At 32.0% G+C, this 19,577-nt stretch overlaps 1 protein-coding gene across 1 annotated transcript in view; it reads left to right on the top strand.

Annotated features, from left to right (window-relative positions):
• The window catches only part of LOC148283650 (uncharacterized), a 45,623-nt gene that overhangs the window by 12,136 nt on the left and 13,910 nt on the right, over positions 1–19,577 (top strand). The window contains exon 2 of the mRNA XM_088243469.1: positions 13,107–13,289. Within this exon, the coding sequence (XP_088099595.1) occupies positions 13,107–13,289 (183 nt within the window). The remainder of the gene's footprint in view (positions 1–13,106; positions 13,290–19,577) is intronic.

Raw genomic sequence — 19,577 nt, 5'->3', positions numbered from 1 at the left:
TTTATCGTTTGAGTTGATTTCACGGATGAGAGTTGTTGTATCACACAGAACCACAGAAAAATATCAATTTATAGTATAAATTACTTACATTATATTAAATATCTCCTATGTAGGTACAAATACATGATATTTTTTTATAGCTTACCTGTAAATAAAATCATCATTCGTCACTGGTAGGTAGGTAGGTATTTATTTACAAAGTACAGTAGAACTTCGCTTATTCAAACTCCAGTCATCAGGATTGCTAGATGTAAAAAATAAATGAGATGTTATAATTATATTATTTATAATTATAACATGACGCTGGCAGCCGCCGCGCTTCTTCAACAAAGCGATTAACTTTGCTGGACATGTTTAAGCTTAAGTTTTCATGCGATAACGTCTTGCATTATTAATCCTAATAGTTGAAGTTTCACTTCAATTTATTCTTTCTTTTTACTAATTTAGTTCTGTATGTTAAGTTAAACAAAACCCAGGGCTCTGATCACAATGGGAAGTAAACATATTTTTAACAATATTTTGAGTTTATCCAAATGTCTGTAAACTAAGGTGGATTCCACTTCCTACTCAGATATTAAGATTGAACTTTATTTTAGCAGAGGTGAAATATTTTTAAAAACGGTACATGGAAATCCAGGCATTTACAGGGCTTACGACCTGCCATTGGCTGGTTTCAGAGGCCACTTTATGAGGATGTGTAGCATTCGCCATTCTGTCTTTGTTTAAACGTCCATTTTTCCTTAAACCTTCGATCGGTCAACTTTTCTGAAGTAAAAGGGCTGAAATATTTCTGCCGGATGAGTCTCATCCACAAAAATAAAGGTTTCGGCTCTTTTTGTCCACAAAAGTAAATTTTTCGAAAATCGAAAATAAATGCAAGATAGTGAATGTTACACAGTGTGTTAAGTGGGCACTATTACTAGCCAATGACAGGTTGAAAGCTCTGTTACTGCCCAGACATTTGTATTCTCTTCTGCTGCAATAAATTTTATTAGTGATTTTCGTTTTTTTTTTTGTAACGAAAATGTGAATATTCGTATAAAAATTAAAAGGATCTTCTCCAGTAACATGAAATTAAACATGTTTTAAATAAAAATTAATGTCTAAATAATTCAAGACCATTCTGTTAACTTTTCAATGTGATCGAAGCCATAGACGAACGTTTTCGACTCGATGGCTGCTTTCAGATAAAAATCGTAAGTTAAATCAAGTGGAGAAAAGTCCTCATCGTGGTTTGATGGTTGGCGCATTCGCTTATTATGCTTAAAGTCCTGGTTTCGATTCGCAGGGTGGACGTGAAATATTGATTTTAAAGATGGTTCGATTATGCGACATTTTATTGTTCCTAGACTGGCACATGAAGCGTAATCTCTTTATCTTTCGTGCAATAAAAAACACCCAGATATCTTCACTCGTTTTATTTTTTCCGAATTTTCACCTGAGTGTAGCCGTTGATTCGAAAACAGTCATCCAGGGTTCTGGTCTTATTTCACAAACAAAATTATAGGGTTTTTTACATCCACCCGGAAATGGAGGACATCGTTGTCAGTCAAAAAATTGCTTGCACAAATAAAAAAATTAGTAAGATTTTTAAATAGTAATTTTAAATAAAACATTTCGTTATCCAAGTGACTTGCTCTTCAAAGAATTCAGAGTACTGAAATATTATTCAACAGTATATTTTGAGAACGGTAGTGGTTACACACACAAATAGAGACATTTACCCAAGCGTCAACCTCAACCATAATACAAGATACTCAAATAGGGATCTGATACTAAGTGAAGGGGTCAACACTGTTCTGGCATCGAGACAACACTATTACGCAGGCAAAAAGGTCCATAACCTTTTGCCAGAATCGTGGAAAGACGGGAGTGTTGTCAAGTTGCGGAAGGTGTTGACCTCGCTCTTTCATGATATTGGTCGTAGGGAGTCAGAAAAGTTGATGCATGCCACGGATTGGAGATTGTTACTGGATGTCGAAAATAAAATATAAAATAAGGATTCTTTTTAAAAAATATATTTATAGATGGCAACCATGAAGTTTCGCATAAATAAATTGTCTATGTTTTTATGAATGTATGTATGTGTATGCGCATGGGTGTATGTATGTGTGTGTATATATGTGTGTATACACATATATATATATATATATATATTTATATATGTGTATATATGTGCATGTGTGCATGTCAAAATGTGTATACGAATAAGTTGATATTTTATTTGTCTGTGCTCTCTATTAATTTGTTAACTATTATCATATATTAAAATGTAATTGCCTAGCTTGGAACGGGGTATGGTACCCTTGTAAGCTAGGCAAAGTGAACGTAAAATTTTATTTTGATAAAAGGTGTTAATAAATAAATAAATAAACAAATAAAAATAAAATAACAGTTCATCAAAAGGATATGCGGTCAAAGAGCGGTTTGATGTACAGGTATTTAATTTTTTTCTGTCACTCTCTGGCAGATGCCTACCCGTATACTGTGCGAAAATGGTAACTGTACTTCAAACTGATTATGCCTAACTAAAATCGATAAAATCAAAATCTCGTGTGCGCGTTTTGTCCGCTCCCCGAAACTGAACCGATTTTGTTCATTTTTTAAAGAAAGAGTATCAGAAAAAAATATTTTTGTATTAAAAGTTTTGCTTTTTGAAAAAATATTTGTCATATTTGTATATTGTAGGTCCTAAGACGGCAGATAAAACTAGACCCTTTTAAGGGCTTTTTCATGATTCTAGCTCTTATGAAATATAATTTATTAAAAAGGATGCGACTCGCCAATGAGAAATATCCATAGTGCGAAAAAAATAATTGCTTTTGTGCCATAATCCAGGGAAAAAATACGTTTGTTTGAAGAAGATTCAGACCGCATATCCGTTTTAAGAATTATGTATTATTTTTTCACTAACGAATTTGCTTTTTTTAAATAAATAAATGAAAAATACTAAATAGAACAAATATTCCTTAATACCCTGCAAAAAAGTTAACTCTACGTGTCTTCTTCCATATTATAATAGTAAAAATAGGTCTTCATTCGTTGAAAATGATTTCAACGGAAAATTCTGGATATTTTTTTAGGAATTTACCACAACCCGAACGCGTGAATCATTCGCGATGTTTTCAAATAAATAAATGTCTATCTGAAAACGCGAGAAAATCTAGCAAATAAATAAGGGCAAACTAATAAAAAAGAGAAATGTATTTTGGCTTAGGGAAAGAAAGATGCTTAGGTAGGTAATTTTTTTTGGTGATTAATTGTTGCCAGTTATTTCTGTTGCTTGGATTTGAAAAGGCCAAAGTCTGGATTCGTTTTTTCAAACATTTTGATAAGGGTAATTTTAAAAATAAATCGCACCTGCGCGATAGATAATAATGACATAAATCCACCAAAGTTAAATAAAAAATATAATTTTCTTACAAATATCGCGAGAATATAATTTTTGGTGAGATAAAGTATCGATTTTTTTCATAGTTTGTTCATACGGTATTTAAAAATACGTTTAATTACTTATTAAAGAAAATATATAAACAAAATTCAGTGTAGTGTATATTTAATTTATAAGTATATTTTGCATACTTTACCCTTTTTTTAATGTCACGTTATTTCATGAAAATTATAAAACGCTTTTAAGCTAATGTGTTTAGAGATCATTTATGTGCTAAAATAATACAAGCTTCAAAAATGAATAAATGTAATCGATTATAATGGCAGAAGCTTAAAATTGTTTTCAATGTACCTGAATATTTTTACTTTCATGTTGAAAATATTTATGTGGCCTTAAAAGCAAAAACTATTTATTAAAATTCATGAAATCATAGTGACACAATGATTTTTTTAAATTAATAAATTGACTACCAAACTACGACGAAATTTTTATTGTTACTGTTTTTACGCATCGTATTATAATTGCTACGATTTTTTAATGTTTTGTTTTTTTTATATTTCTCCGCCAGTGACGTCTAAACTTCTCTTCGGTAAGTTGTCTTGATTGGTGGGATGGCTTCCCGGAAACCGGAAATCTATTACGACATCTATCATCAGTCGATTTAGGAAAACTTGAGATGTCTTTTAAAGTCGATCATTTAAATTATTTTATACATTTTAGTGAAACTTCACCACACAATTAATTTTTAATTTTTTTTCCGGGTCTAAAAAAATTTTTTTGTACTTGAATTCCCGTAGCGCAGAACTTTCTCACTAAACCATTGTGATTTGTGAAATAATTTAAATATATGAAGGGAATTTATGTTCGATGCATAGAAATACATTTTTGTATTATATTTTTACAAGTAACACTTATGATGCAGTGACGCGGTAGCAAATATCCAATGCATCTCAGTATGACAATGGCGCCCAACGTGGTGCAATGTACATTACACGCTCTCTTTAAGCCCTAAAAATGACAAAATCACTCTCACTACGGCGGTTGATTTTGAACTGTCAAAGTATGACAAAATAATGGCCACCATGACACTTAATGGCAAATAATATTTGGAATGTCCACTTTTGATACAAATATCGTGAGTAAAAATTCAATTTTTGATATTAATAACATATTTATTTAAAACTTAAATTCCTACTACTCAAGTAACTTAAAACGCCATCAATGGCACAAGAGAGTGAATTTTAAGCTGTGCTTTTGGTTTTGCGAATGAATGTTAGTTTGCCATTAGCCCGGGTGCGCTTTGAATATTTTTTTAACTTCACATGAATATTCGCGTGTTTTTCTTATTATATCGTGATGTAAACGTTATTTGATATTAAGTTCGTAATATATTATGTAAGGTTGCTGGCTATCTAGCAAACTATGATTTCCTTGTTGTTTTTAAATAATAGGTTTACAATTATTAAAAGAAATATAAAAAGCAATAAGGATAACTTTCCACACTCATAATGTGCGGTTATCTTTTTGCTTTCGTTCTTATTCTATCAGTTTAATTAAAACGAAAGCACTTGTTAGTAACTTGAGATCATTGCATTTCGTTTGCCTGTCAAAGACCTGTAAGTATTTTAAACCTCGTCTGAATAATCCAGTCGAGCAGCGGTGACCAACCGGTCGATCGCGGCTATTAGGCCGGTCGATCGCAAAACGGCTAAGAATTTAAGCGGTCTGTCGAATTCATCAGTTGGGTATCCATTAAATAATAATTTATAACAATATTAAGGATGCTCGCAAAGCGTTCCGTAAAATTGCAGAGATGTTTCAAACGGACTATATTTCTGAAAGCATGGTTAGGCTCTGGTGTAGATTTCTAGACATTAGTTTCCAACGGAAATAATTCTTGTTTTAAAAAATATGCCGAATAATTGCGCTCGTGTTTTGGTGAAGCATATTTATAAGAATCGACATTTTCATATTCAAAACAAATGAAAAGTAAGCACTGCTCGCATGATAGACGCTCATACGTTTGATTTTTTAAAGTTGACAATCTCTAACTAGAAACATGACTGCCACCCTAGTGAAAGATGCTCACACTAAGTTGTTACTCATAATTGTTTTTGATTTTGTCCAGTGTTTTTCCACACAGTAAACGAATTTTAAAAATTGCGTAATTTATTTAATTAATCTAATCATATAACATGCGTTTTAGGACGAAAAAGTTTCAATTAAATATAAAGTAAAGTTAATTATTAAACTCTGATTAAATGATTGGTAGATTGCACGGACTCTGAACAGTGAAAAATAGATCTTGGGTCAGATTAAGTTGGCCACCCCTGCAGTAGAGAATTCGTGTCAACACAACTTCTATTTAATTGGGAACAGTGCCAGAACTTACCGAGGCATACAGTTTGCCATTTTTGTTTATTTATTTTATTGCATTATTTAAATAAGAAAATAGCAAGGTGGAAATAAAATATCAGGATGGAACCCGTGACCTCAAGTATGGCTTAAAACAGAAGTTGCATTTAAAAAAGTAAAATTCTATATAAAGAAGTACTGAATATTGATAATATAATAAAGTTAAAAATACGAAATTTCAATCACAAATGAAGTAGGTTTAGGCTGGTTGCATAGAAAAAGTAACATTTAAGTTAAATATAAGCAGTATTTTTTGACAAAATGGGTAAAAAAAAAAAATACACATAGGTGACTGGAACTGAACCCGTCATAGCAAATTCACACATAGAAGAGGTCATTTGCTAATTATTGGATCTTACTTTCCCTAACTAAAGTTTTATAGTTTGGGAGATTTGTCAATTTTTATACTTTATTATAAGATTTCGAACATTTGACCTTTAAGCATTCAGAACTTTGAGTTTTTTCATGATTTTTTTAATCATTTGTTGGAGGTTATACACATTTGTGATAAAAATACGTCTGAATTTCCCTCAAATTTAAATAAAAAAATAAGATATTACGCTTTAAAAAAAAAAATCTAAAAAACTTTACGATTAAATTCAACTTGAAATAAAAAAAAACTACGGTGGTTCAATAATTTATTCTACTCTAAGTTAGTTCTCTAGTTCGTCACCTTTTTTTTTATTGTAGTTTTTAAAATTTTATTAATGTTTATATGTGCAAGCCTTATCTTCAAATTAAAAACAGCTTTTATTTTTGATTAATTAGGTTTTTTTCAATGAATTTGAAAAATTTGAATTTGAAAAAAATTCTACCTTATCTCTGTAGGGATATAAATAAAAATATATACCTACTCCCGTCTTGGGAGAAAATCCAGATTTGTGTGCAGGTACACGAACCAAAAAATGATATGTATGTATCTTTTGAAATATATATTTATGTTTTTTTGGTACAAAATTTTTACCAATCTCTTCTTTTGACCAGTCTGTATTTTGGTTGACTGGAAGATATTGCTTTTAGCAACAAGTCCGCCAAAGTATTTATTTTTTGTACTTGAAGTTTTAAATAAATAATATAAATAAAATTAAGTAAAATTAACTATCTTATACTCGTATTATGTCTTTATGACGGTCTTAGGATTTGCAACCATTGCTCGAACAGGTGTGCATGGATCCACCCTGCAGTGGCTTAGAGAAGCGTATTGTGAAGCTTTTCAGGCGTTCCCATTGGCTCCAGGCTCTTTGGCGAAATAGGGAAGCAAAGGAGTTTACCCGTCCAGCTGTAAACGTTTCGGAAGCATTGCAGTACCCAGGCAGTCCAAATAATTTGCCTCTATGTATTGTTATCGACGACCCTTAATTAATTCCAGTCTCTTGCGTGTAATTATTCCAAAGTTTCGCTGTATACATGGACGTCAAATACGATGTAACAAGAGTGTTATTCACTTTATTCATTTTATACACTAGAGAAACCGTCTTGCTAGCATAGAGGCCTTGACATTGATGGCCCTTTCCTGTATCTCTTCGTCCTCGTCATTTCTACAATCATCAGTCAGTATGTCCCCTAGATACTTGACTTTTGAAATTACCGTTAAATTGCTGTTATTTACATTAATTAAAACATAACAATGAATTAACTTTAAATAAACTTTATTTTATACAATCGGTCCATTTTTTTTATCTCCTCAGTTGCAAGAATTTCAAATGTTTTTTTTTTATCATTTTCGGGCATTGGAAGCAAAGATAGCAACCTCTAAAAATTTTTTTTTGGTTATGATGTAATTCTGTAGTTAATCAACATTATTTTTATAAAAATCATGAGTTGAGTTCCAAATGTAGTTTGAAATCATACTTATGATTGTTTGAAAATAGTGTTTGGAAGCCTACCAATATCCATCAGCCATTTTATTCGACCAATGACAGGCTTTAGATTTAAATTTAAAAAACGGCCGTACCATACACATATTAAGAAAGTTTTTTAATCATTGTTTCTATTAAAGCTAATTTATTAGTATCTTAAAGTTTAAATTCAGTGAAAATAACATTTCTAACATAAATACTCTCTTTGGCATTAGTGTAGCAATTTTTGTTATTTTTCTCGAAAACACTAAAACGGGAGTTTGCTATTTTTGCTTCCAATGCCCTCATTTATTCATAGTGTTGTATTTTTCATAACTTCCTTACAAAATATTCTCTCTTTCCGACTTGCCGACAAGCCGACAGACAGCCGGGCTAAACTTTTTTTTTAAATGTTTGTTTTTGGAAAACAAACGGCTAGTGTAATTCTGCCAACGGCTAACTTATCCATACCTCCAAATTATGCATACGTAAGGTAGTGAGTATAAAGATACAAACAGTAATGAAATTATGATTGTCAATTAAACGATTCAAAGGCGAAAGTAGGCCTGTATAACCGAATACAACACGGAAACGAAGGTGTAATTTATACGTGAGAGGATTTAAAATTAATTTAATTTCATATCAGAACTTCCTGGATTATCCGTAATAAGCTTTTAATTGCGATACTCTATAGCTGTATGCAAATTCATGTTAATTCCTAAAGTTAGTACAATGATATTTTCTAAAACATTTTGCCCATATATTTTTATATACTTAGAGTTGTTACTAATAGGTTTTTAGTATTTTTAAATATATTCCCTCGAATGGTATCATCTGCTTATCTGCAACTAATCGTGCGCAGGGTACTGTAAGAAAAATAAGATCAAATGCAAAGTTTTTCGATAATTTGTTACATAAATGACTACCATTATTCTCAAAATTACCTAATTTATCTGCGTTAATTCAAATTAAAATGGGAAACTGATTTTTGTATCCATTACCTGTGTCCAGTTGGATACCTAGTAAGGAGTTGATATAAAAAAGAATAATAAATTATGACAAAAAAATATATATATCATTAGCATTACAGTAAATGCACCTCTCTATAAACCGTTTTTAAGAGTAAAGGTCTTGCTATCTGTTCCGATAATTTTTTCAAGTGTAATTAATACATATTAATAGTTATTATTTCACGGAGGAAAAAAAACTGTGTCCAGACAGATGAAAAGTACAGTTTGCTGTGTAAAATAGAACCTGAAACCTGGACAAGTGTTTACGACTCAATGGATGCTCTTAGGTTAAAAATCTTGAATAAGGAAATCGAGTAGAGATCAATCCGTCTCGTAGTATAATGGTTGACGCGTTTGCCTACTTTCTTGAGATCCTGGGTTCGATTTCTTTTAGGATGGACGTGAAATATTGTTTTTAAAGGCTGTTCAAACTACAATATTTCATTGTTCCTTTAATAGTTCCTGAACCGAAGATATGATTACCTTATCTTCATATAACAGATGATCTAAATTCGCTGCATTTGGTTTATTAGTTCCGTTTCTTATGCACCATTGTAATGTAGGTATTTATTTAGACATTTGTACAAAAAAATAATTGAACAACTAGTTATACCTTAACTAATAAATAATATGATGTCTAAAAATACTATAATTAAAAAAAAAAAAAATGCAACAGAGATGAAGGCGGTATGTTCAATTTACTTGGGGTCAGCCCCCCTAGTCCTCAATCTACACGTCCGACTAGGAGATTTGTTGTTAGGTTTTTGCATTACGGCCCGTTGCCAACTGACGCCAAGACAGTAACCCTTTTTGCTAACAGAGGCTTAGGATACCATCGTTGACTATTGTTCCTCCGCTGTTATCCTCGACATAACGTCCTGCCCGACGTCGCTGTCTCCCAATATCCCACGGCCCGAAGTATGTCCGGTCCGGGTGGCCTGAGAGAAGATTTGTGCCCTTTCCGCCTGTTCCGCTTTACTGATGCACTTTATCTCCGCCGTCACAACCGTTGAGGTCTTCACCTCTGGACATGGGATCCCGTTATACCTGGCAATACTGGGTCCTTATCTAAAATGAGACAGCTAAACACTACTGAAGTGAAAGGTGCTCACCTCCGCGACGTGGACGCGATGAGTTAGAATAGGGAAATATGAGAGAAAAACATTTTTAATGTAATTAAGGTCTATGAAATACTTTATAGTAAAAAAATATATATTTGTCAATTATTAGAAGCATGAAAAATATTTTTTAATTTTTAATTTTGAGCTCTCGCAAAAACGGTAAATCCATTGGCCACGCCTTTAATACGTCACGATTTATGTTTATTTGTTCCTGGCCATTGAAATTTGTTTAGAACATTATCACAAATCTTGACGTCACAACAACCGAGGCCTTTTAAAGACAACAGCTGGAGGCGCGATGCAGAAGCTTAGGTGAAGATCTTTGAGATATCCCATCGGTGATGGGTAATAAAGAACTCACACGAGAGGTAGTATCATACATGATAAATATAGTGCAGGCAATTGATAAAATAAACTAAAGTAGGGAACAAAATGCCGAACACTCTTCTAGTGGAACGGAAGGCCGGCTGACAACTGTCAACAGGCCGGCTTATCCTGAAGAAGTCTAAGTGGTTTCCTCTCCACATGAGCAAATGCTGAGAAGTACCTGATTGGCCTACATTAAAATATCCTTCCTGATTCCAGCAGTTTAGCTAAAATAATGTAATAAAATAGCAGAAAAATCCTCCTTTTGAAATATAAACATTGTATATTACTTATATGCTTACAAGGTAAAAAATAATGCAACTTCCATATAAAAAAAATAACAACCTCTTCAACCTTTTCTCGCAACATATTTTAATTAAATTTATTTTTTACATATATGTATGAAAACATTTTTCCACAGTATTCATATTTATTTTGAAAATGCAATTAATTATTCTTAATCCATTTCATATATTTTTATCGGTATTTGTAGAATGTGATATTTTCCTATTACTCCAGTGAAAACTGAATTGACTTAGTTTCCCAGGAGCCGGGTTGATAGCCTCCTTTAAGTATGATAGGCAAATATAAGCCCACAAATCATCACCCAAGGCCACGAACTTAAGATAGGATACGTGATTATAATCTGTTTTTATTAAGAACATAAGTAATCTCTTATTTTAATAAATTATTCCTAATTTCTGCTTTACCTGCTTCCAATAAAAATAAATATGCATGAACATTTTTGATAGATGATTTCCTCTAGATAATGTGTATAATATCTGGCACATGTATAAAGTATAAATAGGTTGTTTACAGTATTAAGAGTAGTTTGTAAACAGAAGATGAGCGGTTTGCAGGTGCTTACTCGGCTCTACCTGGAACCATAAACATGTTTACAAAAATTTTATAAACACAAGCCGGTGTACCAACACTCATATTAGTTAAAGATAAATGGAGATTTTCTTGATTGAAATTAATGAGAAGTTTTTCAGATCTTATTTTGTTGCAACAGAAGTCTAGGCATTTACAGGACTTATTCCTGCCTTTTTAAAAATGTTTTCTATTTCTGTTGCAACAAACTTAGATCTAAATAACTAGTAAAAAAATCCAGCCCGTGTACAAACATTTAAACATACTCAAAAAAATTTTGATAAATTATATGGACTGACAGGCATTTGAACATAAAAAACTAAATGCATACATTTGAAAGGCTTAAAAATTATTATTTTTCATTTCGTAACCGGTGGGGACTTTTTAAACTTTTACCTATGTACGGATTATCGAGGTCGTTGTTTTTTTTTTGTCCTGGCTTTAATTTTTTTGGTTGTACTTTATTTTTATCGTACCTGAATTAAAAAAAATATATTAATTCATCTGTATAATAAGCTTTGACGCTTGTTAATAGCACCTTTAACTTATTATACTTTTTTAAAGCAATGCGTTTAGTTGTTCATATGCCAGCAGTTCAACATAAGAAAATTATTGCCAGTCAATTTTTTTTTAAAGAAAACTGACCTAAGAATATTCTATGGCGTATGCGATGATCTTTATTTTGCCGAGTACTTTACTGGGGTGTTTTTTTTGCGTTGGATTAGCACAATGCAGCGATAAAGATATTCAAGAAGAAGCCTGTCTAGGTAAACACAAGTCAGAGCGCGAACCAAAAGCTGTCTCCACGCGTTTTCGAAAAACAACCACAAGATGCCTCATCGATCGCGAATCACGCCTCCATTATCGACTGGACGGAAAACAATTCCGCCATCTCTGAGTGAAGGATTAACTTAATATTTAATTTAAGTTAAATTAAATTTGCAGTCAATGGATCGATTTAATTTATCCTTTCCTGACCGGGAACAACTATCGCGTAAATTAAGCCGCTGGCCACAACACCATCTGTCCTAACTAAATTGGTTGAAATAAATGCATTATAACTATCATGATTCCGTTCGATTTTTCAAATATAATTATTTAAAAAGTTATGTAAACATCAAAATTATTTCTTTTATTACCACACAGTACATCAACAAAAAATGATAAAAAAGCTTTTTAAATTGATTTATAAATCATATACTCAATACAAAGTATTTTAAAGAGTATAATACAGACGAATTACGTTTCCAGGAGTTACAACGACTCAATTCGGGACTTTAATAATATCAAAGTTTTTTTTAAAAGCAGATATTTAAAACAACAAAGTTTAGTTTATAACTAAATACATCAGCCAAAAAAAGATTCTTGCACAAACAAAATAATTATATAAAAAGGATTTTTAAAGTTAATCTAGGACTACGGGAGATAAGCTCATTAACATCACATGCTACGCTGAAGATGCAACTATAGTGGCAGAATCAGAAGGCGATTAATAACGAATATTCGCAAGTTTAATCTAGTATCTCGGAAAATTTAACATGAACGTTTATCTCAGTTTGTAATTTAAACCAAATTAATGTTTTATTTAAATTATTAAATAAATATTTAACTTAATTAAAATACCAAAAATATAAAATAGGTAAAAAGGTCCAAAATAAAAATGCATGTTTATATTTTAAAATATAAATTATAAAGGTAAAATTGAACACATGCATTAACGGTAAAAAGTAATTTTAAAATACAAATTAAGGTATTAATTCGTAAAAATTCTGAAAAAGAAAATTAAGTGAAGATTGTTCCGTCTTATGGCGTACTTTTTAATGCGTGTTTCTGCCACTGAAAAAATAAAAAAAACAAATTATAAACAATGAAAATCAATCCCCTCTATGTAGTTTTATCGTTCCGTGTGGATTTTTTACAATCGGATCGTCTGAAATGGACCCTGGTCTATTTTAGTGGGGTGACCATATTAACACAATTGTAGTCCAATGGACCACGAAAATCAAAAAACCTTTTTTGAGCACATAGAGCTCTTTATGCTCTCAGTATGGTGTCATGTTTCAGCAAATAATATTTTGTTTTTTTTCTTTAGGAGGAGAGGAGACGAACTGGACGATATGTTGCCATCGTAGTGGGCATATCTTTAGTGTGTTTGGCCATCTACCATGCCTGGGTTCGGCGCGTTCCGGTATTGGCTAGCCTTCTGGTTCCAGCCCTTATTATGCTGCTGTACATAGCCTGGGTCCTCTACACTGCCTCTAAGGACAAGAGGAAGGTAATGTGTAATGTTTATGTATATTTATATACAGTGGAAGCACGATATATATTTTAACAGATCAAATGTCTAAATTCAATCAATGACTTATAACTAAACGCCACAAGCGTATACAAAGTTAGTTAGTCGATGTAATTTCAATTCAAAGGTATTTTTTTTACTTGCCTCTATTCGCTAACAGACTTTCACCGTGGCCAGACGTGATGCTACACTAACAACACTATTTCGTTTGTCTTGAAAGAATTATTTGATTGCCCTGCAATTGCAAAGAACAGAATACATATCGCTCTATTCGTAATCATGGACTTTTGGCTTTCGTACATAATATATAATGACAAACATTATCGACAAAATCAAGAAAAGAATACTGTGTTTGTTTGGACATGTAGAGCGAATGAACGGCTAAGAGGATTTACGATGCAAATGATGATGAATTAAAAAAAATAAGGTAGACCTTTTAAAACATGGCATGACCGAATTCAACTAATGCTTTTAGATAGACAAGTCAATAGTAGAAATAATCGTCGTGCGCGCATTAGAAAATATGCGAATATAGAGAAAGCGGGTTGTACGTGCAAAGAGAGATTGATGTGGCGATCTTTCCTCACTACCCACGTCTATAGGAAAATGACACGATAGTTAGTTTGTTTTCATGTTCAATATAATTTTATAGTCAATAAACAATTTACATATGTCAACTATAAAACTTCTTGTGATAAACATCATACTTGTAGTCTAGAGGATCATAGTCTTGGAATTGGCCCTAATTAGGCTTTTGCACCCATCACATCTATTTTTATTCCATCTATCATGATACATAGCTATTCAACTATGCGCAGAATTTTTCCATAATTCGTTTGACTTTAAGTGTGAGACTTCAAGATGAATCATATATTTTCTGAATGCAAACAATAGATTGTCAAAACATTCAAATAACAACCAACAAACTGCTGATATGAGCGGATATAAAATCGCTGAAAAACACGGAATCAGTACATTACCTCATGTAAAGTGAACTCTAGACAATAATTATTTATAAATAGAAGCATCTTTAGTAAACCAGTTCGGACAAGCTCAGGCAGTCGTTCAATACTTAGACAGTTACTAACTAACGAAAAACGTTAACGTACTCGTAGTTCTGTTACCTTATTTATTCAACATGGAATAAACACGCATCAACATCAACATAGTTTTCAGCTTTCAACTACAATTAGGTAGGAGCTTACATGCATAAAATCCTACGTTTTCTTGATCGTGCTAAAAAACAGAGTAAAAAATTTCATGATAGTTATGTGAATTGAAATCATTATATTCATGTTGATATCCTTTGAACCCTGAAAACGGAAAATTTGAATTTAATGTTTTTAGTGCATTTTGAATATAACAACTATTTTTATTGTAAAATAATGAAGACAATACTAAAACGCGATTATGAATTTACTAGAATATTTCTTAATCACTCTTGATAAATGCGACTTCATAGAATTTCCCGACATTGACAAACGACAATGTTACAATAAGGGTGGGAGGGGGAGGGTGATTCTGAAGATTACGAGACGTAGTTTTTAATACAAACAACAAACAGCATTCATTAATTCTGAGAATTTTATTTGATTTATTAACACCCAGATCATATTTCAAGTAAACACTTTTTTTATGGGCAAGGTATCCAAACTTCATCAGTTTTGATAGCCACATTATTACTATTGTCAATGTTTTATATTTTTATTTTATAAATAGTCTATATAGATGTTAGCCTCGTGGTAAAGTGGTCAGCGTATTTGCCTACCATGCAAGTGGTCTCGGAATCGATTCCTGATACAGTTGACATGAAAATTTATTGAAAAGAGTGAAACAAAAATGATCAAGATATTATTAGTATGGATAACTTATACAGCAACGTTTTCGTAATATAATACCTCAAAAGCGCTTTACATAGTGATTCTATAGACAAATAAATTAAATTTAAGCTTTTAAATTTGTAATCAATTAAAAAAAATAAAATTGCTATCACATGCTAGGTAATTATGCTAATGATTTAAAGAACAAGTGGGTTTTCAGTTTTTTTCCGAAACATCACTTCACTTTCACAGCCTCGCACCTCTGCTGGGAGAACATTCCATGTCATAGGGCCTGCGACCGCAAATGCGCGTTCACTGAGTTTAGTGCACTTTTTGCGTAGAGGTATAATAACTTTTCCTTTCGTAGACGTAGCTGATTTAAGAGTTAGACGCCTGCCAGCTAGTTCATCTGGAACGCATAATTTTCCCTTAGATAATCCGGAGCAGAGTTGTGCAGTGATTTATACATAAGAACACAGAGTTTGTATTTCACCCTCTGTGGAAAACGTAGCCAGTGTAGTTTCAGAAATAGTGGAGTGATATGACTGAATTTAGAGATCCCGAAAACAAGTCTTGCGGCAGCATTTAATACAGACTGTAGGCGAGTCATTTTGTTCATTGGTAGACCTGCATAGATACCATTACAATAATCAATTCTAGACACTACAAACGCATTTATTATTTGAACGTAGTTATGCAGAAAGCAGCCATCCATAGAAAAGTGAAACTGAAATAATAGCACTTTTGTGAAAAGACTGAATAATCCTGTCTACACAACAGTTGGAATGACTTTAACAAATGATAAACATGTTTACAATGTTTTTGACTTTAACAAATGATAAACAATTAAAACATTAGTTTTTTTATATCACAAACAGGAATCTTATTATGTATTTGACCAGTTTCAATGATTTTTGAAGAGCCGTAAGATTTTTCAAATGCTGTGGGTGTTTTTAGCAAATTGAAAAAGGATGTTTTTGTAATCGACACCATTTTCAGAAGGTGATTAATACAGTTTTTTGTATAAAAGCGGTCTGGCTGTTTTTAGCAGAACATAGAATTGACCTTACTGCACCTGATAACATTAATATCTCATTTTTTCAAAATTGTGGACTTGCTGCTTTCTGTATAACTACGTTCAATCGACGAGCGGCATGTGGTTGCGGCTGCGGTTGGTGTAGCAATGTAGTGCCCTGTGCACCATTATGTGTGGAAATAGAAATGGTGATGATGATGATGAATAATTACAAGATTTGTTACAATAACAATATTGCCAAACAATTTCTTAAGTTCCCCCAAATTTTTGTAGACAGGGGTTGGATTCAACCCCAAGTTTGGATTCGTTCCGACGTTTCAGATAATTTTAGAGCTACTGCAACAGTAATCGAAACGTCTAAACGAGACCAACCAAATGAGTTCACTTAAAAACGACTATACATATAAATGTTGCAATGATTAAAACAAATCTTTTACATCCACCATACCAGGAATTTAACCCGGGGCCGTGAAAATTGTAGGCGAGTGCACCAACTACTACATTACGTGGTGAACTTATACATTTACTAAAAATAAAAAAATATACTAAATGATATGAAATCTTACCGACTTTTCTACCGGTTTCAAAACGTACCAGTCTACGTATTCGCCAGGACAACGGTGTGTTGGTTTTATATTTTGACGTAACAAAGTGGTGATGGTGAAGTGAGTTTAAAAAGTTAGTTCAATTGTTGTCCTTACGAAGAGACGGATACGTCTCAAAACCATTAGACATAGAATAGTCGGAAATTCGTTATATACAAAAAAATAATGCTTAAAATATTTGTAAAATTTCAATAAAATAGGTATTTAAAAATATTTGGGGCTCATTTTATTTTGAACATAATTAATTATGTGGGGAATCGAACCTAGGACCTCATGCTCGTCAGTCCAGCGTGGTAGTTACCAGTCTACGAGGCAAGCGAACGTTTTCGGTATAAAAATGATTGACTTTTTTCTTTCTGAATACATTGGATTATCACGCATGATTGACGCCATTGTTCTGCTTCTCGGGGGTATAAAGTCGATTTCCCTCCAACTCTGATGAATAGGAATATTAGTAAAAAGCTTGAATCGTGCAATCAGCTACATTTGAATTTAACACCCCATTTCGCAAGTTATATGGAAAACAATGAGGCTTTATCGCCGATCAACAGCACCTAAAAATTGCGTCGTTAACTGCGCACTTCAAAATATTATATGCAATGTTTTTATATTCAATAAATTTTGAACTATTTTCATTGATTTATTATAAAATTACTTAATGCCATTGAAATGATAATACATAGACGTGCCCTATAAAAAAATAATACCCATAGTAACTGGGTTAGTTTTTTAAAACCAGGGCTGCATTCAACGAGCATGAATATGCTACTAAAACTGGAGGATACTCGTTTTTGGTATATAAAAAATATGTATTTTAATGTTAACAATAATTTATCAATCAATTTTATGGAATAATTGGATGGGGAGGAGCCCCGTGTTAATCATATTAAGCCTTGAGAAACCGTACAAAAACTAATTATTAAAATATAGGAAACTGAACTTTTAGAGATTCGAGAAATTTATTACCAGCTATGTCTAATTTATATTTTTATGCGCCAAAATTTATTTCCTAAAAATGTTAATAGATCTAGTCGAAGATTGAATAGTTTACTTGAAATCTCTTTTTCTAAATTCATCGGGCAAAGACACTTATTTTTCATAGCTTCAAAACTGTTTAATGCATTTCATAAGGAAAATTTGATAGAGATTCATTATTTGAATAAGTTTCGATTGAAATTTTTGTTAAAATTTTGGATAAAAAAAGATTTGAATAGCTATTTTTTTAAATTAATAGAATATACTTTAATTATGATTTGTTTATCTTTAGTGACAAAAAAAATGTGTTTTAATATCAGCACTCATTTTTAAACTTTTTGATATCTATCGTATTCTAACAGTAGCATTTATTTCAATAATAAAATGTATACCCACTCACAGGAAATGTATTTGTGGGTTTTTCTTGTACTAATGTTATAGTTCTTTTGTATTTGTAACTTATGTATACCTATTATAAAATGCAAAGAAAAAAATAAAGTAAAAAAAATAAATTAAAAAAACATGTTTTCGATGGATTGAAATCAGATACTTTCATTAAATTTATTGTTATTTCAACGCATTTATTTATTTTCACTGGATTTTGGGGAACGAAAAAATAATAATAACTCACATTTATTCTATTTTCATAACGTATTCCCATTGCCCGATCCCCTAATGTAAATCATAGGAAAATATTCGAAATCAATTACCTGTGAAATTTGACATCTTTGACACTCCTACTGCTGCAACCAAACATACTGCTATTCATTATTGTCGATTTTTATTTATTATAACGTAAATATACAAGTTTTTTACAAACAAAGCCGAGCAAAGCAACAAAAGCTTCCAATCGAATCGTTATGCGTATGTTGTCAAACAAAACAAAATAGCCGCCATTTTTTTGCTAACCAACATCGCTTACCTTCTATGGAACATAGTGATAGAGCTTCTCTATAGATTAACGCATTATTACTCTCAAGTTACACCATTATTTTCACAATATTTATATGAATGGTTCTTACGCTCTTACGTGACATAAGCAGGGATTTTGGTTTCGATTCTAAACGTCACAATTGGTCGAACAACGATTAAATACGCGTTGGGCATGACTGAACGTTTTGAGCATGAGTTAAGTGTCATCATTTTTAAGGGCTCAAGGCATGTCTATGTGCACTATGTCAATCCTCAATATCTATGAGATCAATTGATTGCTTCTGATTTTCAATTAAAATAAAATTAAAAAAAAAAAAAAATATTTAATAGGTTAAGCGAAATGCAGAAGATCAGCCTTCTTTTGTTGGAACTGTCAGAAGCAACAGACATATTGGATTAAATAAAAAAATAATATTCCTGAAAAGCGTCGATCATTTAAATTTAAATTTGGGAAGTGGGGGTGTGCCTTGAAATTGTTTGTTAAGTTTATTATTTTCTCCCGATGATATTTGATGCGTCTAATCTATTTTTTTTATGTATGTATGAGTGTACGTAAATATGTATGTAATAAATTAATGCATGGATAGGTGTCACAGGTGGCTCCTGACCAAAAACACTGGCAAATAATTTATTTTAATTTTTTAAACTTATGTTTAAAACTATGTGTATTAGGTTCAATAATACTATAATGTTTTATATTTTTTTTATTTAAATTGCACTACAACAGGTCAGAAGGCCCAATTTAGTAGTGAATTACAACTAACAGCACATAATACCTAGACTTATCAAAATTATTTTTGTAATCTCACCGGTAATCGAACTTGGAACCCTCCGCACGCGAGTCAACAAACACATTGTTTGTAAATCAGTACATTTATATATTCATTCACATGTTTAA

The sequence above is a fragment of the Micrasema longulum genome, unplaced genomic scaffold (assembly GCF_059751315.1).
Source record: "Micrasema longulum isolate JH-2025_06_02 unplaced genomic scaffold, ASM5975131v1 h1tg000214l, whole genome shotgun sequence".
Lineage (NCBI taxonomy): Eukaryota > Metazoa > Arthropoda > Insecta > Trichoptera > Brachycentridae > Micrasema > Micrasema longulum.
This window is presented reverse-complemented; position numbering and strand designations above follow the sequence as displayed.